Source organism: Pangasianodon hypophthalmus, chromosome 7 (assembly GCF_027358585.1).
Source record: "Pangasianodon hypophthalmus isolate fPanHyp1 chromosome 7, fPanHyp1.pri, whole genome shotgun sequence".
Taxonomy (NCBI): domain Eukaryota; kingdom Metazoa; phylum Chordata; class Actinopteri; order Siluriformes; family Pangasiidae; genus Pangasianodon; species Pangasianodon hypophthalmus.
In genome coordinates, this window is record NC_069716.1 from 28,357,768 (window position 1) to 28,376,908 (window position 19,141).

Below are 19,141 nucleotides of genomic sequence, written 5' to 3' on the forward strand. Positions count from 1 at the left end.
ATTTACCAGACGGTGAGATTGTGTCCAGCCCAGTTTTGGTTTTTACCCCAAGCAAGACTCTTTAAGAGTTCTTTAGGATAGACTGAATAATTAAGGGTTCTTACTTCCCACTTCACTGAACTCGCTTTGAGAACCACTGTCTTTGTATAGTTAAGGATTCCTTCTTAGATTTCTAAAAGCATTCCCATTTCCTGTTTTGTTCCTGTTACAGACTCTTTTTGGAGAAATGGAGAAACACTCTCACATACTACATTACATCAGTTTTTTTCACAGTCTTGTGTGAAGCAGCATTAGGCTGAGCTCTGGCATGAGTTTGCAGCTTAAGGGCCATTCGAGGGGAGTGGGCCGTTGGCTTATGTGGGCCTAAATTTAACCAGATAAGGCCCACAACCAAGTTACTATCTGGGTAAGAGTTCTAAATTTTCTAAGCATGTACATCATTATAAACTACCTCAACACCATCCTCAGAGAAAGGACCCTAAACTGTACCTTTCCTGTCACTTATCTTTTGTACATCTAATACTTAATATATATGAATGGAGTTTTAGTGTAAAGAATTAAAGGTTCACTACAAGCAATTTTCTAGGAATAAGACAAATACTAAAGCTACAAAAGGTCTACCATAGAGAGCAGCACTCCAGTGACAAGGAATGTTATAATTTAGGATGCTTTTTTTCTCAGAGCGTACGCTAGAATGCTAAACAATAAAAAAGTATACAGAAATCTTTAATGATTGGCTAAAGTGTGAGTTTGAGTGATTATAGGTTAGATATCTATCAGTCTAATTATTTTAAGATTTAGTAATGTTTAATTCACATTTTAACCATTTACTAATTGATAAAGTTTGGAAACTTTATTAATGATCAAAAGGAAGGCTGTATTATATCCGACACTCGTACAGGGTTTAATTTTGGGACTGAGCTGTGTATCATTTCAGTTTAACATGATGTGTCATTAACTGAAACTTCTAGTCGGTGTGATGGTTACTGGTTTTGATGACCTGTTACTTGAGAATATCTAAATGTCAAAGCAAGGATTTTGTAAAAAAAAAAAAAAAAAGAAGAGGTGTTCAACTGTCAGCTTTTGACATTGCCTAATGCGGACCGTAGGTTTCAGCAGGCGTGTAGGAGTGACCGCTTGATTTTATCTTCAAACACTTCTTTAATCACAGGAAACCTGAATGAATGAGTAATCTAAATTTACTGTCATGTACTTTATGACTGTAGTTTTGAAGAGCAGTGTGAGGACACTCGGAGATCTGGGAAACACGCTCATTTACCACTAAATGAGTTATTTATGTTGTTATTACTTAGTTATTATAATTCTGAGCCTAACTGAATTGAAATGTTTGGTATTAAAATGATACCAGTGACGTGTTCCTTACAGGTAATTCCTAAAGCTCAATGATTCTTAAATCTAAATTACCAAACCTTGAGTGAGCAAAAATGTGACACGACATGTTTCCAATGTACATTTTAACACAGTTGGTAGCACAGTGCAGTTGAATTCTCCATTCTGTAAAGAGATGTTTATGTAACATTTATGGAAGGAGTCTCCAGTGTCGGCGCTTTGTAAGAGTCAGGGGTAAAGCTGTATCTTTAGGTTTTCTGACAACTTCAGGACAGAGGAGTTTATGCGTTTTGCAGTTTCTAGATTAAAAATATGACCCCATTTTTCATTGTTTTATTCCTGACTCAGCTTTGTAGGTGTAAAGTTCAGGATTGTTCATAATTTAGCTAATGTGCTTAATATTCAAACAGATTCATGATGCGTTTAAAGTTAATGTGCTGCAGTCATAAGCCTTCTTTACAGTTAACAGCGTGTCTGTGTTTTGACAACGATGTTGACGATCATTTTACTCTGTAGCTTTTCTGTGTGACTGATTAAGACTGAAGTGATGAATCAGATAGAAAAGGAGACGTATGTTCAAGAGCTCATGTACAAGTCAGATAATCTGATAATCTGATAGTCTGCTGACTGTGGGGAAGGGTCGCTTCTGAAAAATTTTCCACAAAATTTACACACAGCTACTGTTCACCACATTGATAGTTAAATGATGCAGAGGCAGCAGTAATCCGTTTGATGCTTGTGATTTGACAAAGTGAATTCAGTTATGCTCAAAAGTGTGACGTATTATGAAAGGCAAGTCTATTTCTACAGGACGTTTCATATACAGAGTATTTTACATGACTAAAATCTAAATAAAAGAACATAAGGCATAAAATAGATATATAAATAATTAAAAACAAGTGTAAAGATTAAACTTTTTTTTTTAGGCTTGGATTGTCTTTTGCTGTATTTGTCATCAGAAACACTCTGGACTCTAAGCTTAGACATTTTGCCATTCTTGCCATTTTTACAAGTTATTTGTTTATTAGTTTAGCAGTTAGGTTTGCAAAAAATATTTTGCCAGCATTTCAGCACACACTAATGCACTGTAAAGTTAATCTAAAACTGAATGTTGAACTGTAAAAATAATCATAAAATATTTAATAATCATCAAAAAAGTGTGTGTGTGTGTATGAGTGGATTATATTCAGCACTCGAAGCCGTCTTCTCCAAGGCAGCTGGATTAAAAACAAAACTCATCCTCACGTGTGTCAGAAATAAAGCTACCAGACTAGCTTTCCTATGTTGCTGGTGCGACGATCAGAGTTTCATCTTTTACCTGAAAACATGAATATAGTGTATAGTCTGCTTTTATGTGCTTTTTTAAAAAAAAATCACACAAATAATAAAGCATGAATTGCATATGTGAGTTGCATATTCTGTCCAATGATTTAATGATTTAATGATTTAATAATCCTGTACACTATTTCAAAGCTCAACATCAAAACTATTATTGCAAAATGTGCTGCAAAAAATGAAGCAATCAATTGATTGTTCCTGTTTTTAATGGTTTTGCAGTGATGTTTTAATTGTTTAATTGTTATATGTTGTGTTCTGTGTCTGAAAGTTCTTTGTGGTAACTATTGTGGTTCCTTCTGCATGAGCGCTTGTTTGTAGAAGAGATTTTATCTCAAAGCGACTAGCCTAGTTACAGTAAATGGTAAAAGGTTACATAATAATAATAAAAAAAAAAAACTATTAAAACGAATGAAACGAATTTGATCAAATATAATTATTTAAAATAATTACATCATTTGTATAAATTTACTTGTACAGCATTTGGCAGGTGGATTTATCCAGAGTGACTTACAGAAGCGCTTTGTAGTCACAATAAACAATATAGCCTTGTGTAAGTACATATAAAGGAAATGAAAATGAAACTACTGATTGTGAAATTAAATTACTATTGAAAAATATTAATTAATTCATTATTTAATTTTTAATTAAACAAATTAATTAATGTAACAGTTCCTTGTTACCAGCAGGTGGCGATAAAGGAGGCATTTTGGTAAAACAGCTTTTAAACTACAGATTTGTTTGTTTGCGCGCCCTCTGGTGGTAAACGGGCGCAGCAGCAGCCGCCTGTCTATCAGGGTGTGTCCCAAATCACAGCAAATTCACTACATAGTCCACGATTTCAAGGGTCCTCCGATTTGTAAATCTCGCCCAAAATTCTAGTGTGGAATATTTATTTTACTCATTAAATCTCAGATTGTTATAATGTACCCTAGAGAGTACACACTCTACAGCTAAGTGCACTTTGGAGATGACGTGCGACCTTCATAGTGAATAGGGCGCGTTTGTGGTTCGGGACACAGCCAAAATACACTGGTAATGCTGAGACGATGAAACATGATGGACTTTGTATAAGGGAATTTTAGTGTACGGTCAGTGAGTGATTAAAAAACAAAAACAAAACCGATAGTGAACAAAAAGCGTTTATTTGTATCTACAGTGAATCCATTTCCTGTATTAGGGAGCTACATACATGGTATTGCTAGCTCGCTAATCTAATGATGGCGCCATTTTGAAATACGAACACTGTAGCTAGGAGACGGGAGCGAGAACTGGGCGGGGCATAAGTGATAACGGCAGCAATTTGATTGGCTGATGCAAATTAAATATTAAGAATATTTTTAGGCATATAGAAATTTTAACTATTATGCGAGGATTAAGTCTAATTTTTAATACAGTTGCATTTTCAAATATGAGTTTTTAAAAATCGTCCAATTAGAGGATTACTCGTCATGGTGACTTAGTAGCCAATCACAACACAAGGGGGCGGGGTTAACGGAATACGGGTAGGACATAGCAGTTCCGTCGACTGCTAACCGGCCGCCGAATCAGAACGCCTGAGTTCACGCGCCAAAACTAAGTAAGCTAAATAAACCATGGAGGTGAAACTGGACGGACCGCTGCGTAAAGAGCTCGCCGACTCGGTCTCCTCCTGCCGGGTGCTGGTTGTCGGAGCGGGCGGCATCGGCTGCGAGCTGCTGAAAAACCTCGTCCTCACCGGCTTTAAAAATATCGAAGTGGTAAGGAAGGAAAAGCGCGTCGGCGGCTTTCTTTGTGCGGCCTAAAACTTGGGCCGCATCTTAAATCACTCCACAGTCAACATCTAGGGCACTAGGTTGCGCGTGGACGCTGTTCCTTTATGTGCCCTAGATAGTGCACATAGGTAGGGAGGTAGGAGTTAATTTGGGATTCAACCTAACTTTTAGTCCGAGTTAGCTTTCTTCGTAGCATCGCTAAATATTAACATAAAATTCATCATAATTAAATTGCATTTCGTTAACTGTTGCTTTTGCTTTAAATCCGAGTAATTTAAAATGTATATATTTTCTGCTTTCAGTAAATTGAATGGCATTAATTAGCGTTAAGCTAGCAGCTAGCTAGCTAGCATCTCTATAGGTAAACTCTCAGACGTCATTGCATTCATTTATTATAAAGCATATTTTTAAGTAGAATTCTATATTTTTTAAACACTGAACAATAACATAATTTACTCTTGAGCCTAAATGTGAGATGTGTGGTGTGTGTGCTGGTCACAAGGAGCAGCTAAGCTAACGCTAATAATAATAAGCTAATGCTAACCGGCTAGCTGCAGCATTAAAGTGAGAATATAATATATAAAGAAGTCCTGTTTTGTATTAATTTGCATATTTTACTTCAAACTCTTCCAGTAAATGGCTTCAAAATACAGCATATTCTCTGCACAAGATAGATGCTTTACTTATATAATGGTGTTTTAGTTTATATATTTGTATATAAACACATTAAAGCAGAATGTCACTTTAAAGTGCTTCATGTGTCATTTTGCTAAATTCATATCACAGTATTAGCATAAAAATCAATTAAAACTACTCTTTATGATTATGATTGTTAATTACTGCTGTCTACATTTGCCCAATTAGACAGAGAGAGAATTTTAGAAATAATAAAAGTGTAAAACCATGAGACGAATAAGTCACCAATCAGACCGCAGCATTTAGGATTCTGAAGCTTGTGACAAGAAAAGTGCACAAAAAATATCAGATGTGAGCAGAGCACCTGAGGATGAAATGATGTAAAGAATAATACATGACCGACTGAGCGGTTCTAACAAAATTTTTTTTAAAAAAAAGTCCATGCTCAAGCGTGTTATTCAAATTTAAATTTTATTTGTCACGTGCATAACCATACACAGTACGAGTCGCAGTGAAATGCTTTATACAACAGAAAATATAGAAAAATATTAAATATATCACTGAAATATATCACTGATTTACACTGTTTAGTTTATTAATTAAACAAAATGACAAACATTTTACAGGTTTATAGTTAAATTTCGTGTCGTGGAACGTCCGAGAGACAAATTAGTTCCTGTTCTCATTTGCGTTATAGAAGCGATAAACATCCTGTCACCAGCATCTCCTTTCCCCTTTCTCTCTCCCTCTCATTCTCTCTCTCTGCGTTCCTCTCTCTCTCTCTCTCTCACTTTTTCTCTCTCCTTTCCTGTTGCTCTCCCTCTCATTCTCTCTCTCATTCTCTGTCTCACTTTTTCTCTCTTTTCCTCTCTCTCTTTTTCTCTCTCCCTCTCATTCTCTCTCTCTGCGTTCCTCTCTCTCATTCTCTCTCTCTCCCCCTCTCACTTTTCTCTCTCTTTTTCTCTCTACCTCTCATTCTCTCTCTCTCACTTTTTCTCTCTCTGTCTCTCTCCTTTCCTCTCTCTCTCTCCCTCTCATTCTTTCTTTCTCTTTCAGAAAAAAAAAAATAGTGCAGCTTGTCATTTTACCGTAAACTCGTCTGTCCTGAAGACTTTTCACTGTGACTGTTACGGAGCACTGACACTGGAGACTCCTTCCATAAATGTTAAATAAGCATCTCCTCACAGAAAACGTCACCATACCAACATTTATACATTTTACTTTGTTAAACAGCAGCAAGAAGTTTTTAAAATCTGTCTATTTTTAAATTAGTCTTTGTGTATGTTTGTCTTTGAGTGTTGGCCGTACCACTCCCTGTGTACGAGCGGTTACTATAGAAACGATAGCGTATTAAAATGAGAGCATTAATATAAACCGGTTGTTCACGTTACAGACGGCTCTTCTGTCCAAACCTTGCTGTTATACGAAAATAATGCACATCTTCTGACCAATCAGATTTGAGAATTCGGTTGAAATGTTGATCTTGTCGCTACGTGTTAGTTTTAAAGTGTTTAACCTGCTGTTTCAATGCAGATCGACTTGGACACGATTGACGTGAGCAATCTGAACCGACAATTCCTCTTCCAGAAGAAGCATGTCGGGAAGTCCAAAGCACAGGTACGTCCGCTCGTCTCTCTCAGCCTGGTTTAATCTCCACCTCCGTTTTTATGTTATGCTGATGCTTTACTCATTTCTGTTCCAGGTTGCTAAAGAAAGCGCGTTGCGCTTCTGTCCTTCTGCTAACATCACGGCGTATCACGACAGCATAATGAAGTGAGTCGGTGAAGAGATAACAGCTTCTCGTCCAATCTCTCCTACATCGTTACTGTTAACCGTCATCAGTGTTTCTTTTGCTCTTTGACCCCGGTCTGAAGATCCGTCTCGAGAGATCTAATCACCCTGGTTGTGTTGTGCTTCATCACGTCCAACATTTATTTTCTCTTTTCACGTCATTTACGAAAATTTTAAAACTTGTGTGTAAACCGAACAAATATTTTCTGCCGGATTTACAAAAGTTTCAGAGATTTTCTTCGTACTCTTGTATGCATGTTGATCAGCCGTTAAATGCAACGCACATTCCCGCCACAGCTCTTTTGCGTTTAGTGACGCCCACAAAATGCCATAAAAGGTAAAGTGCACAGGCAGCTGGGAGCACGAAATGAGCAATCAAGGTAAAGTTTGAAAAATAGACGTGGAAGTAATTTTGATTCACTTCTATGCTAATAAAACTATTTAACAGCTTATAATAATAATAGTGAAAAGCAAGAGCTAAGTATAAACACTAGATGTAGATTTATCTTATTTTTGCAGTAGTAAATGTAAACGCTCGTACAAACGATTTATGAATAAATAAATCTGTTCGTGTCTAGTTTGATAAACAAGGCTGAATGTTTATCCAGATCTCCAGAACACGCGGCGTTTCTTGCAGCGCTACAGCGTCTCAGTTCAGCAGCTAACATTTACCAGAAAAAAAAAACTCCTGCAGTCGAGTTGATGCAGAGTCGAATTGCTTTCTCACTGAAATGAAAAAAAAAAATGCAGTTTAATTGAAACCTGGATTAAATATATGTCCATCTGTTGACAACACGGAAGTGTTATTTATGAAATCCACTGAAGTGAAAAGACGCACAAAAATACCAGATCACCCGAGACGTTGTAAATAACAGGTGTGAACATATTTCTGCTTTGATTTCCAAAAAAAAAAACCACAACAGTGTTATTTGCCACCCTGAAAATCATTATATTCGTTCAGAAAAAGTTCGCATGTTTATCGTGAATGTTTTGAGAGCTCTGAGAGTGTTGTGTGTAACACGATCTTCTCTGTTCCTCATAGTCCAGACTACAATGTGGAATTCTTCAGGAAGTTTCAGCTCGTCATGAACGCGCTGGATAACCGAGGTACGCAAATTTACTCGCTTTCGACACGGCAGTGAATGCTCCGTGTTTTTATTGTTACCCAAAACTCGATTGTGATTCGTTTGTCGTCTCCAGCGGCCCGGAATCACGTGAACAGGATGTGTCTGGCAGCGGATATTCCTCTGATCGAGAGCGGGACGGCGGGATACCTCGGTCAGGTCACCGTCATCAAGAAGGTGAGAAGATGGTTTGACCTCAGCACGAGTGACCAAAGGAAGCAGCATCGACATGCAGCATTTTATTGTGAACATTTTCACACTGTTAACGTTAATTTAACTAATTAATTATCTTGTATGAACATTTGTGCAGAGTATAACATTTTTATCTCGACCTTTTTTTCCTCTCTTGTCTGCAGGGAGTGACAGAGTGCTACGAGTGTCAGCCCAAACCCACGCAGAAGACTTTCCCTGGCTGCACCATCCGTAACACTCCCTCCGAACCCATCCACTGCATCGTCTGGGCCAAATACCTCTTCAAGTACGTCTTCTGCTCATAATGCTTCATAACGCGTGGCAGCATCGTGTCTGTTCGATTGAGAGCAGTAATTCTCAAACCTTTTATTGCAACGGATGCTTTTAAATATAAAATAAATTCCTCGTCAGTATGAATTTATTTTATGAATGTTATTTAGATTTTTTCAAATAATATTTATTGGAGTTTTCTTTATCCTGAACATTCCAGCAACATAACACATTAGATCTGAGTTGAATTTGGTGCTTGGACCCCTATGTATAATATTTTAAATAATAACAAAATAAAAGAAAATCAGGGAATAAGTACTAGTGCTGGGAAATATGACTATAAATGATGTCGCATTACGTTTCTGAATATCGAGGATGTCACAATATCTTTTGGTATCTTTTTAAAAAATTATTTTAAAGCTATTTCTAACATTATAGCTGTATTCTACTGTTTTGAATTTTTTGAAATGTAAACATTATAAACATCTTTGTGCTCACTTTTATAGTTTTTTATTTTTTTCAAATGCAGCACCACAGTTTTGCTGGTAGCTTGTTAGCAAACCTAAATATCATGATGCATATCGTTTATCCTGGAAACATCATCAGATATTGTGATATAAATTTTTTTTAATATATTGACCACCCTAACGAAGTATCTCGTTCATGCGAGGTGTCAAAAGAATCAGATTTGTAATATGGATAATGGATTTTCCGTGATGCACAATATGGATCGAAATGTTTAGGTGTAGCGCCTTACTTTTTTTTTTTTTTTTTTTTTTTTTTTAAATAGACACATTTTATTTTGCATGTACACAAATAAATGAGAAAATTTGCTAGTGGTTACTAAACTAATTAATTTAGTCAGTGTGTTTAAAAAAAAAAACTTGAAGATGCCTCCTTTTTTGTCGTATGGATCTTATATTGTGATGATGTGAAGCTCTAGTTTGAGTGTCGCTGTGTAAATGTGTAAAGAGTGATGAACTGCGGTGATGTTTTTTCAGTCAGCTGTTCGGAGAGGAGGATGCGGATCAGGAAGTGTCCCCCGACACGGCCGACCCCGAGGCCGCGTGTAAGTGACTCCAGCATGTCTTTCTCCCTTACAAACCATCTCTCTCTCTCTCTCTCTCTTTTTTTTAATCTTTAACATAACTGTTAGAATATGAGCAGACAGACTCTTTTGTTTTTTTTTTTGTTTTTTTTGATTATATTAATGTCATATAGAAATAGAAAATTTAGTCGCAGAACTACAGAAACAATGTTTGATATTAAAGTGTGGCCTAATTAACTTATTTTGTCTGGGGTGTGTGTGTGTGTGTGTGTGTTTGTGTTTTTTAGGGAATCCTGAAGAAACAGCAGCTCGAGCCCAAGCTTCAGATCAAGACGGAGATATCAAACGCGTTTCTACTAAAGACTGGGCTCGCTCTACGGGCTACGACCCCGTCAAACTCTTCAACAAGGTGAGAAGAACTATAGAAAGTGCTGGAAAAGGGGTTGAATTTAAATCATTTCTTTTTAGAGAAGCAGACACATCCTAAACGTTTAAGTTTTCACCAGGACTAATTTCTTAACCGAGTGTTGAATTAAGTTACTTTTTAGAAATCTTTCCCGTTTTATTATTTTCACACAGTCGCCATCAGGTATTTATTCACGTGACTCGGGTTAAATGGTTCTGACAAGCAAACGATGTGTATCAGTGATGACTTTTTGGAGAGTAGGATTTGATTCACAATAGGTCAGCTGACTTTTCTTGACTTTTTCTCAGCTCTTCAAAGATGACATCATGTATCTGCTGACCATGGATAAGCTGTGGAAGAAGAGGAAAGCGCCCGTGCCGCTGGACTGGTCCGAAGTGCAGAAGCTCGGTGAGGAGTCGAGTATTAGACAATCAGTGGCTGTATAATTACTTTAATTAATTAATTAATCATTGCTTCATTTCAAATAAGAGTTGCATTAAGGGTTGACTATTAATCTTTTCTGGTTGATCAGTAATTCAGAAAAGGAGTCAACTTGTCATAGTTACGGTTAAATTTCATTTATGACATGTCTGTTTTGTAAATGCAGTTAAACAATGATAAACAACAGAAGAAAAAAAACAAAAATCATCCCTTACTTTCAAAACTTTCACCTTTCACAGGTTACAAATTACATTTCCAGCTTCAGTTTATCTTTAGGCTATACAGTTCATGACAAAAGTAGATAAATCAGTGCAGTAAATGTGCAAAATAATAAATACTTTTATCATACATTGTGTGGTCAAAAGTATGTGCGCCCCTGACCATCACACCCACATGTGCTTGTTGAGCATCCTATTCCAGATTTGCTGTTATAATGAGCTCCACTCTTCTGGGAAGCTTTTCACTAGATGTTGGGGCGTGGCTGTGGGGATTTGTGTTCATTCAGCTACAAGAGCATTAGTGAGATCAGGCGCTGATGTTGGTGAGGAGGTCTGGGGTTCAGTCGGTGTTCCAGTTCATCCCAAAGGTGTTCAGTGGGGTTGAGGTCAGGGCTCTGTGCAGGACACTCGAGTTCTTCCACTCCAACCTTCACACACCATGTCTTCATGGAGCTCGCTTTGTGCACAGGGCCATTGTCATGCTGGAACAGGTTTCCAGTGAAGGGGAAATTGTAACGCTACAGAATACAGAGGCATTCTATACAATTGTGAGCTTCCAGTTTTATGGCAACAGTTTGATGAAGAACCACATATGGGTGTGATGGTCAGGTGTCCACAAACTTTTGGCCATATAGTGTACTTTAGACTCCCATAGACTTTCACTGCCAGTTTAGTGTGAGTAATGTTTGTGTGTGTGTGTGTGTGTGTGTGTGTGTGTGTGTGTGTGTGTGTGTGTGAGAGCAGTGAGCAGTCAGGACGAGGTGTGTGGCACAGGGCTGAAGGATCAGCAGGTTCTGAGTGTGTCGGGTTACTCTCAGCTCTTCCAGCACAGCGTCAACACACTCCGCTCACAGCTGGCTGAGAAAGGGGAAGGAGCCGAGCTGGTTTGGGACAAGGTCAGTGCGCACACACAGACACACACACACACAGACACACACACACGCACAGATGTATAATGGAACATTATGATCACTCATTCTATCTCTCAAACACACACTAACTCTGACCGGACAGTGTGAGCAAACAGACACACACACACACGGTTATTTTGATTAAGACGGTTTCACACTGGAGTGCTGATCACGCTAAACACAACTCTCTCGGTTGCCAGGATGATCCTCCAGCCATGGACTTTGTGACGGCGGCCGCTAACCTGCGCATGCACATCTTCAGCATGAACATGAAGAGTCGCTTTGACGTCAAATGTGAGTGTGTGCGTGCTCGCAGCGTGCGCTTTCTTTCTCTCTTATCCTCCATTAACTGTGAATCAATATTTGCTTCCAGTGGTTTCTCAGGTGGTACGACCTTGGCCTCGGTGTTGTATCTACATGGTGCAGCTGACCATTATTTGTGTGTGTGTGTGTGTGTGTGTGTGTGTGTGTGTTGTTTCATCCTCTAGCCATGGCCGGGAACATCATCCCAGCCATCGCCACCACTAACGCGGTCATCGCAGGCCTCATCGTGCTGGAGGCGCTCAAGATTCTTAACTCAGACTTCCAGCAGTGTCGCACGGTGAGAAACGTGTTTGTTTTGTTTTTGTTTTTTAAATATATAACTTTTTTTCTGCTTTTCTTAGTTTTTTTTTTTTCCTCTCTCTCCCACTCTTGGAGTGCCTTTAACCCTTTATCGCAATACACTGCCGTTCTGTTCTGGAAACCGACTTATCAAACATTTTCAGTCAGTATAAACAAACTAATTATTTTATCGCCACAAGACCATTGCACGATTAGTCAGGACACTGTTGGGTTTCTGTGTGTAGAGTATCGTGACACTGTGTTTAGCTGTTGGTGAGCAGGCCGATGGGAAAGTGGAGAGATGTGAGCCCCCTGGTGGGCAAACAATTCACACTTCTCCACAATAACATTGGTACAGAGATAAAACGGACAGCACAGCTAAAGCTTCTTCTTTAGTAAAACACCGAATACAACTGCCACGATAAAATTATAACATGTAAACCTAGTAGGCTAGGTAAAAAAGAGAAATACTTATGAAAAAACTTCAAACACTGCAAAAGATTTTCATTCACTTGTTACTGCACTGATTGAGTTTTTATGTGGTTTATCAGCCAGTAACCACAGAGAGTTTTGTAATGGTGGTGCTTTGCATATAAAGAATGTTCTCGTTTTAAGATTTTCCCCTCTAAATAAATATGCTCACTCCCCAATGCTTTACAAATAGGATCTGAGAGAGAAGATATTTCTCTCAGACTTTACAATAGCAAAATGCTTGGAATGTAACCTCATACAACTGCTCCACACCACGCCCAGTTCAACTGTTTAGTGAGGTATTTTGTGGTCAGAGGACTAGTATGCAAATTTTGTTACAGTTCTGTGCAAAAGTCTTAGGCACATGCAAAGAAATGCTGTAGAGCAAAGATGCCTTCAAAAATAATGAAATTAAGTGTTTCTACATTTAAAAAAAATCCTATAAAGAGCATTAAGTAGTAATAAATGAAACAAAGTCAATATTTGGTGTGACGATTTTTCGCTTTTAAAAAAAACCAGTATCTGAGGTGCAGTGTGTGCAGTTTTATAAGGAAATGAGCTGGAAGTGTTACTGAGCATCTTGCAGAAGCAGCCACAGTTCTTCTGGAGACTTTGACTGTCAACTCGCTTCTTATTTCTGCAGCGAAACCCAGCAGCCTTCATTATGTTTTTATCTGAAAAGTGTCTCTTATGGAATCTGCTGCTTTCTTTACTGACATACAAACATTTTTCTGGAACATTTAGTTTTGAGCTGGAAAACTAATGTTTGGAATCTAAAATGTTTTTGTACTGAATCAATAATGTAGAAGTTGTGAAATAAAAATCTATAACAAAGTTTGTACTAAAAAAAAAAATAATAGGGTGCTTAAGACTTTTGCACAGTCCTGTACAGCCCTAGCACTTGTGCTTTCTGCTATGACATCTGACCATTTCCAGTAGAAAAAAAGAAATGCTTTGTAGGTTAAAGTACAAGGAAGTTCTTTTCTTCGCGTATTCCAGCTTGTTAGGAAGTTGGGGTTAGAATGCAGGATTAGAGATGATGCACCGTCCCTGTAGCAGAAAGGGTTAAGGCTCAAGATCCCAACAGTGACAGCTTGGGCACTTAAACATTTGATGTCTAATACCTCTTTAAAAAGGTTTACACAGATGCATTTAAACAGCCTGCTTTTGGGAGCGAAAATGGCAAACTAGGGCTGTGATATATAATAATATGATATAATAATATGATAATATTGATATTATGATAAACTGTTGCAATACGTTTTTCAGAAATATAAATATCAGTTACTGGTTTTTTTATGTCAATGACAAAGCAGCTATGAATGTTTTAGATGTCAGTTTTGTGCAGTTTCTTTCCTTTTCTGTGTTGAATAATTTTTTCACACTCTAAAAAAATGATGTTAGTATTCTCACTTTTCCATAGCTGATTTATTTTTATGCAGCGTACCTGTTTTGCTGGCAGCTTATTAGCAAATCTAAATATTGCGGTTCAGATCATAGAAATGTCTTTATGTATCGTGATTGGTATCATAATTTGACAACGTAAACCAGCCACCAATTCAGATCTAATCTGGCATCCAGCAACCACAGCGCTAGCAACCACAGCGCTATTATTCATGAGATTGAATAATGAAAGAATTAATGATGCCTGGAAAATAAAAGTCAGCTTCAGTCTGGAGTATTACGTATGTCTCTTGAAAGCAAAATATTAGTGCTTTCTTTGGCTTTTTGTTCTTACGTCTATGATAACATCTCTGTGTAACTAATTATTAGCAATGTTTTTTCTTTCTCTCTCTCTCTCTCTCTCTCTCTCTCTCTCTGTCTGTCTCAGATCTTCCTGAACAAGCAGCCGAACCCCAGGAAAAAGCTGCTGGTGCCGTGTGCGCTGGATCGTCCCAATCCTAACTGCTACGTGTGCGCCAGCAAACCTGAAGCCACAGTTAAACTCAACGTGCACAAAGTCATTGTACAGACTCTACAGGATAAGGTGAGGCGTCAGGGACACTGCAGTCTGTGTGAAATCCTGAAGTATCAACGTCTTTAGTGGTGCGATAGCTGATTTTTCTTTGTTTATTAATATTAATTAATATACACAAAATTCTACATGACTATACATAAATGCAGAAAGGACATTGTTCATATCACACACTCCAGTGTCACCCAAATGAGGATGGATTCCCTTTTGAGTCTGGTTCCTCTCAAGGTTTCTTCCTCATATCATCTAAGGGAGTTTTTCCTTGCCACAGTCGCCTCAGGCTTGCTCACTAGGGATAATTTTCTAACATAATTTTCTAACATGTAGGACTGTTTGCATGTTTTTGTTTCTGTTCGAATGTTTTTTGTTTCTTATGTTCTGTAAAGCTGCTTTAAGACAATGTTCATTGTTAAAAGCGCTATACAAATAAAATTGAATTGAAAAAAATTGAATTGAATATTTGTACAAATAACCTGCATAACATGGATTAAAACATGGTTTAAGCCATAACATCAGGACAAATACAATATGGCTGAGAAAACCCATTTGGAAAACTGACTTTCGGTCTGTTTGTGTTTGGCTGGACCTCTCGTTAGTCATTTTATAGATATTCTGCTCTACGGGTCACCGTAGATCCTGGGGGCGGAGCTTTGTGAACATGGGTAGGAATTGGGGTGGGATCAAAAAAGCTGAGAAGAAAAAAAAAAAAAGAAAGAAAGAAAAATTTAACCTACCTGCTTAACCATTAGAGAGTTCATTATGAAAAAATGATCTAATCTTACCTAATGCACCTTTAAAGGACTTTTACTTTGTTCTCACATTGGCAGCTTTTTTATTTATTTATTTATTTTTCTTCCCGATTGGTATGTTGTACGTTTTGCACTTTTATTTATATGCTTTCTGGGTAAAAAGTAGCTGTTTTTGATGACCTCATTTATCTTGAGCTGGTTTGCCATCAAGAACCGCTACGTTTTACCCAGAAAGCACATAAAATAAACTAATGAAACATGGCTAAACTTGGAGTTAATGGTCTTTCATATGAAGCCATTATATTTTGTTTCACTTCTTGTTCCAGGCTCCTGCAGTAATCACCTTTAAGCTACTGATATATTAAAAACATTTATGTTTGTGTTTACTGGTCAGATCCTGAAGGAGAAGTTCGGCATGGTGGCGCCGGACGTGCAGATAGAGGACGGCAAGGGGACGATCCTCATCTCCTCAGAGGAAGGAGAGACCGAAGGTGAGCCTGCAGTTCGCCAGCAAACCTGTAGAGGGCGATCACTGAATGTCAGATTCTAGCGTTTAATTTTCTTTTATTCTCATTTCTTATATAGCAAGACTTATATAGCAAATGCTCCACAAAAAAAATATGATTTAAAAAAAAAAAAAATGTGTAATTGTTGATATGGTGATGTTTCCTGTATAGAGACATTTATTTTTTAATATTTATGGAAGGAGTCTCCAGTATCAGTAAACTGATAAGTACTACGATCCGTTATTCTTTAACAAAGAAAACACTGTATTGATTGGGAAATTGCTGTGGTATAAAAGGAATAAAACGGTTCAGGACATGACGTTATCGAAACTTTGGGTTCGTAACAGTAACAGCACTTCAACCATGTACCTTAACTCAGAGACCACTTTTTCCCTCTCTTATTTATTTATTTATTTATTTTATTTTTATAGCAAACAACAGCAAGCTTTTATCGGACTTTGGGATTCGGAATGGCAGCCGACTTCAAGCTGATGATTTCCTGCAGGATTACACACTTCTGGTTAATGTTGTGCACTGGTAAGAGTGTGTGTGTGTGTGTGTGTGTGTGTTTGGAAGAGATTATGTCAAGCCTGAGAAGTGCAGTGCTAATTATCTTGTGTGTGTTTTAGTGAGGAAATGCCGAAGGATGTTGAGTTTGAGGTTGTGGGTGACGCCCCTGAGAAAGCTCCACCCACAAGTGCTCCAGAACAAGAGAAGAGCATCACCAATGGCAACAAAGACTCCGCCCAGCCCTCTACCTCAACAAAAGGTAAAGTTACAGCTTTAAACCCCACGTGCAATGTGTTCAACCTCATATACACCATGAGTGACCACTTTTTTATATATTAAATATTAATATTGAAGAGGGTGTGAGTAGTGAGTCTTCCAACACGACCCTAGTTTTAATCTAATTGCGCTTAAATAAATAAATAATAAATATATGATACCTGATCTCCATCATCTTCAGCTTCACCTCTTGGGGGGGAAAGACACAATTTTGATGGAAAAATCAAGCTCACATGATAAAATGGTTTAAGAAAGAAGTGACTATGTGAATTAGTTGTTCTGTAAATTTAAATTGAACCCGTTGTGTTTAATAATATATTTCTCTTTTTTCTTGTACTCAGCTGTGACTGAAGAGGATGACGTTCTCATCGTTGACTCAGACGAAGAACCTTCCTCCAGCACCATGGACGTTTCCACGGAGACCAGCAACCTAAAGAGGAAGCTCCAGGACGCCGATACGAGCGAAGCGGCGCCCAAACGCAAACGTCTCAACCAACAGCCGGCTGAAAACGACGACGACGACATCATCGCTCTAGACTAGCGTGTCCCCTCGTCTTCCCTCCACACAGAGGGACTTCTGTTTGTATTTTTCATACTGTTCCCATTAACGACCTTGTGTAAATATATGTGTACAAAAACCGCTGAGCGCTTCATCGATGTCTCTTTCTTCTATTTCTTTCTATTTCTTTATATTTTTCCAACCAGAACAAACAGACTCTCAGTGTTTGTTTAACAAGGACTTCTCCGATTGCTGAAATGCTTGCTGAAATTGTCTTTCAGAGTAAGCATTACGGTTATTAAGATGTATTTCCTGTTTGGAGGAGTAGAAGGCTGAAGGAAACACGTAATGTATTTTGGTGTGTTTTATCATCACTTTTGAAGACGTTCCATATTTATTATTATTTTTTTTTATGAACTTGCATAAACCACCAGAAGCAGGTGCTCATTTCACAGTATTTTTTTTGTTCAGTCTGTTCAGCAAGCTTCTCTCTCCAACATAAAATGTTGTATCCATGTTTTTTAATACAATTTGATGGCAGTTATTTATTCTCCCCACGAGTTGTCTTGTGTTTTGTTCCACTCAAATGAGATTCTCAATCTCAGGTATTAAAGACCTTATTTGACTCTGATTTAATCAGATTTATGGATGTAAAGTCTAATCAGTTCCAATCCGTGCACCAGTCTCAGTATTTATCATAATCAATGGGCTGTGCTGTTACAGGAAAGTAATCAACAGTAGGGTGATGTGATGAAGCGGAGTCACTGTTGGCATCCTGAAGTTGATTATTTTCCTATAACAGCATGTTCCTAAGTGTTTTTTTTACTCTTATAAAACAGCCATTTGCCAATGATTGCACTTTTTTTAAATTTTTATATCCATTTTATAATTATATTCGATGTTGTGTAATGTCCGTGAAACAAGCGAGTTCCTGTTCTCGCTTACGCTATTAGAGCTATAAACATCGTTCCCTTGCCAGTATTTCGTTTTATTCTCTGTCTTCAAGTTAATAAGAAACGCAGCTTGTCATGTTACTGAGAAACCTGGACGTGTAAAAGACTTCACTGTGTTGGAAAACAAGCTGACTAACAAAACACTTCTATAAATGCTTATTTAACATCGTAACCGGGAATGTTACACAGGTTTTTTAATATGACGAAGAGAGGAAGGAAATCTGGATGGTCCAGTAGATCCTTGGAGTCTAAGAGCTTTAAATCAAACTAGTTTCTCAGTACTAAGATGTATTGCACTTTATATCAACAGTTCTAAATCACATCCTTTAAATCTGTCATTCGTACATCAGGGAGTTGATCATTTACCGAGATGTACGTCATGTCATCTCTGGAGAAGTTCATACATGGTTGAGTTTTAACCAGAGAGCTGCTGAAGAAATAAAATTTAGTGCATCTGAATAAATTTTCTCCACTCTTAAACTGAAAAAGAATGAATGGTACATTCTGTGCTTGAGACTTGAGACCTGAACCTTGACCCGTTTAGTAACCAGCCTCACAGTGTAGTGTTATTATCTCGATCACATGAGATGTCTCAATGCTGGATGAAAACACCGTGTTTCTCTGAACACGTGTTATAATGTTTACATCAGCGGTCTAAAAGTCCAGTCAGTGTGTTAGTACTCAGTGGGTTCATCCAGGTGCCTGGTGAGATGATGTCTGTTACCTAGTTGGCATGAAGCCTGAGCATGATGAGAGAGATGATGTTTGTTGTCATTCTTTTTGGTCCATAGTTTACAGGAAGTAGATTTTGTCCTTGTCTAAGTCCTATGCCTTTGTACAGCATGTATTATATACTGAAAAAAGGATTTTTATCTTTTTTTTTTTTTTTAACTACTATATTTGCATTTTGTTTTGGGCATCATGATTTCAGCTAGTCCCATATATATATATATATATACACACAGTACTGTGCAAAAGTCTTTGGCACCCTATGTTTTTTAGTACAAACTGTTAAAGATTTTTATTTTCTGACTTCTACATTATTGATTCAGTACAAAAACATTTTTAGATTGCAAACATTAGTTTTCCAGCTCAAAATGAAATGTTGAAAAATGTTTGTATG

The 19,141-nt window shown here is 37.7% G+C and overlaps 1 protein-coding gene across 1 annotated transcript; it reads left to right on the forward strand.

Moving 5' to 3' along the window:
• Positions 1–4,182: 4,182 nt before the first annotated feature.
• uba2 (ubiquitin-like modifier activating enzyme 2) lies at positions 4,183–17,618 on the forward strand. The gene is made up of 17 exons (XM_026946547.3): positions 4,183–4,424; positions 6,609–6,692; positions 6,778–6,848; positions 7,909–7,973; positions 8,067–8,167; positions 8,347–8,468; positions 9,454–9,521; positions 9,788–9,909; positions 10,215–10,314; positions 11,310–11,461; positions 11,677–11,770; positions 11,965–12,077; positions 14,382–14,537; positions 15,669–15,765; positions 16,212–16,317; positions 16,410–16,549; positions 16,908–17,618. Exons 1-17 carry the CDS (start codon positions 4,281–4,283, stop codon positions 17,105–17,107), a joined length of 1,935 nt encoding a protein of 644 aa, XP_026802348.1. The 5' UTR covers positions 4,183–4,280; the 3' UTR covers positions 17,108–17,618.
• Positions 17,619–19,141: the final 1,523 nt, after the last annotated feature.

Bases quoted from the DNA above. Each gene is read 5' to 3' on its own strand.
- uba2 (XM_026946547.3), top strand. From the start codon at position 4,281: ATGGAGGTGAAACTGGACGGACCGCTGCGTAAAGAGCTCGCCGACTCG. The intron at 6,693-6,777 runs GTACGTCCGCTC...TTTCTGTTCCAG, and splicing joins TCGGGAAGTCCAAAGCACAG to GTTGCTAAAGAAAGCGCGTT. The intron at 8,469-9,453 runs GTACGTCTTCTG...ATGTTTTTTCAG, and splicing joins TGGGCCAAATACCTCTTCAA to TCAGCTGTTCGGAGAGGAGG.